The sequence below is a fragment of the Gaeumannomyces tritici genome (genome assembly GCF_000145635.1).
Source record: "Gaeumannomyces tritici R3-111a-1 unplaced genomic scaffold supercont2.299, whole genome shotgun sequence".
Taxonomy (NCBI): Eukaryota; Fungi; Ascomycota; class Sordariomycetes; order Magnaporthales; family Magnaporthaceae; genus Gaeumannomyces; species Gaeumannomyces tritici.
In genome coordinates this window covers 1-1883 of record NW_008804843.1, presented here as the reverse complement: position 1 = coordinate 1883, position 1883 = coordinate 1, and the positions used below count along the sequence as shown (strand labels likewise).

At 57.9% G+C, this 1883-nt stretch overlaps 1 protein-coding gene across 1 annotated transcript; it reads left to right on the top strand.

The window, feature by feature from the left end:
* Positions 1–88: 88 nt before the first annotated feature.
* On the top strand, positions 89–1817 carry GGTG_14359 (hypothetical protein; the record flags this gene model as incomplete). Its single annotated transcript, XM_009232286.1, has 3 exons — positions 89–111; positions 207–1729; positions 1813–1817. The coding sequence occupies 3 exons, from the start codon at positions 89–91 to the stop codon at positions 1815–1817; spliced, it is 1551 nt and encodes a 516-aa protein (XP_009230550.1).
* Between the last annotated feature and the right edge of the window lie 66 nt (positions 1818–1883).

Genomic DNA, 1883 nt, shown 5'->3' with positions numbered 1-1883 from the left:
GGTGCCGCGCACTCCTGACGCGTTGGGTCAACTTGACCAAGAAGGCAGGGAAGACCGCCCGGCTTCGCTTTAGTATGCCCTTCTAACCATGACGCAGATTTCCAAACCATTGTCATCGCCCTCCTCTCGGCGCTACAGATCCTTCCCGCCTCTCGTTTGCTTCGCTCCGGCGGCACAGGCAAAAATGTCCTCGCTGACATTGCAAGACTCAACTTGGCCGTTGCTTCCGACGACTTCGACCTCGACCGTATCAAGCCCCTGCTGCGTGCGGCCCTCGCCGGTGATCCAAACGATGCCCTGATCTGGGATCAAGTCTACCGCGCCGTCGCCGAGTCCACCCCGCCTCCCCGCCTAGTGCCATCTTCCTTCCAGCAAACCCCATGGCTACACAACACGGGCAGTTTCGCCAACTCCTCGGAATACCGCCAAGATGTGGACAGGGTCCTTAGGTTGGAGCTTGGTCCTCTCTATGTTGGGCTTCCTGGCTTCCGCGAAGTTTTTTTTGGGCGCGTGGCAGGTTTACATGCAGCGTCCAAGGCCGTTCTGGAGAAGTGCATGGAAGGCAGCAATCCACTTTTCGGCGGCGAAGGGTGGAGCGGATGGCCAGCAGGGGCACAAGAGAAGGAAGTGCTAAACTGGCTCGACAACATAATCCTAAAGCTGGACGCATTTGCGGAAAACTACAGGCCGACCCCAACACGTCGACGAAGACCACTGGCACAGCCTAATACGCCGATCCAGGGTTCAACGGGAGAGCGGAAGCTGGACGTCGGCTTGGTGGACGACCCCGAGGCCGGAAAAGATTCGAAACGCCGCTGGCCGCAGATCCTTGTGCCTGGAGAGCTAAAGAGCAACCCCTCTGCAGATATAACCTCAAAGGCGTGGCTTGATCTGGGGAGGTACGCGAGAGAAGTTCTCGCAGCCCAAGACACCCGCCGCTTTGTTTTGGGCTTTACACTCTGCGGGCCTCTCATGAGGTTGTGGGAGTTTGACCGGCTGGGCGGGATCGCATCCGAAAAGTTCAATATCAATGAAAATGGGCTGGAGTTTGTAACCACGATTCTCGGCTTTTTGTGGATGAGCGAGGAGGAGCTTGGCTTCGATCCTACAGTCGTCACGGCAGAGGGCCAGCGGTCCATTGTGATCGAGCGGGACGGCGGGACAGAGCGTCTCGTCATCGACGAGCTGATGGCGCGTGCGCCTTGCATCGCCGGCCGCGCGACGACTTGCTGGAAAGCGCATCGCGAAAAAGACCCAAAGACACCACTGGTAATCAAGGACTCGTGGCAGTACACGGAGCGCGAGGAAGAAGGGGACCTGCTCCAAGAGGCAACTGAGAAGGGTGTGGTCAACGTGGCCCGATACTACTACCACGAGACTGTTCAAGTGCACGACACGGATGACGATATTCGGAGCAACGTTCGCAGAGGACTGGACATCATGACAGCAACGAACTACCGGCCGGGGCGCTCGATGCCGCTGCCGAATACAATCGTGTCTGGTGTTTCGCGGAGAGGCCGCAGCAGCAGTAGCACTCCTGGCAAGAAGCGATCATCCAGCCGAATTGGCGCTACCCTCCCCCCCAACAAGCGACCCTGTTCGGCCTCCCCAACGAAGGCTAGCGGCGACGTACTATCGAACCGGGTGCACCGACGTGTCATCCTTCGTGACTATGGAAAGCCCATCTACAAGGCAAGCTCTCGGTCGGCTCTCCTTGCCGCGCTGGAGGGTTGCATCCAGGGACACGAGTCCTTGCTCAAGGCTGGCTTCCTTCATCGGGACATTTCGGTCAACAATCTGATAATTAACGAGGATGACAACGAAGATGACAACGATCACTCCTGGTCTTCTTTCTTGATCGACCTCGACCTCGCCGTCAGAGA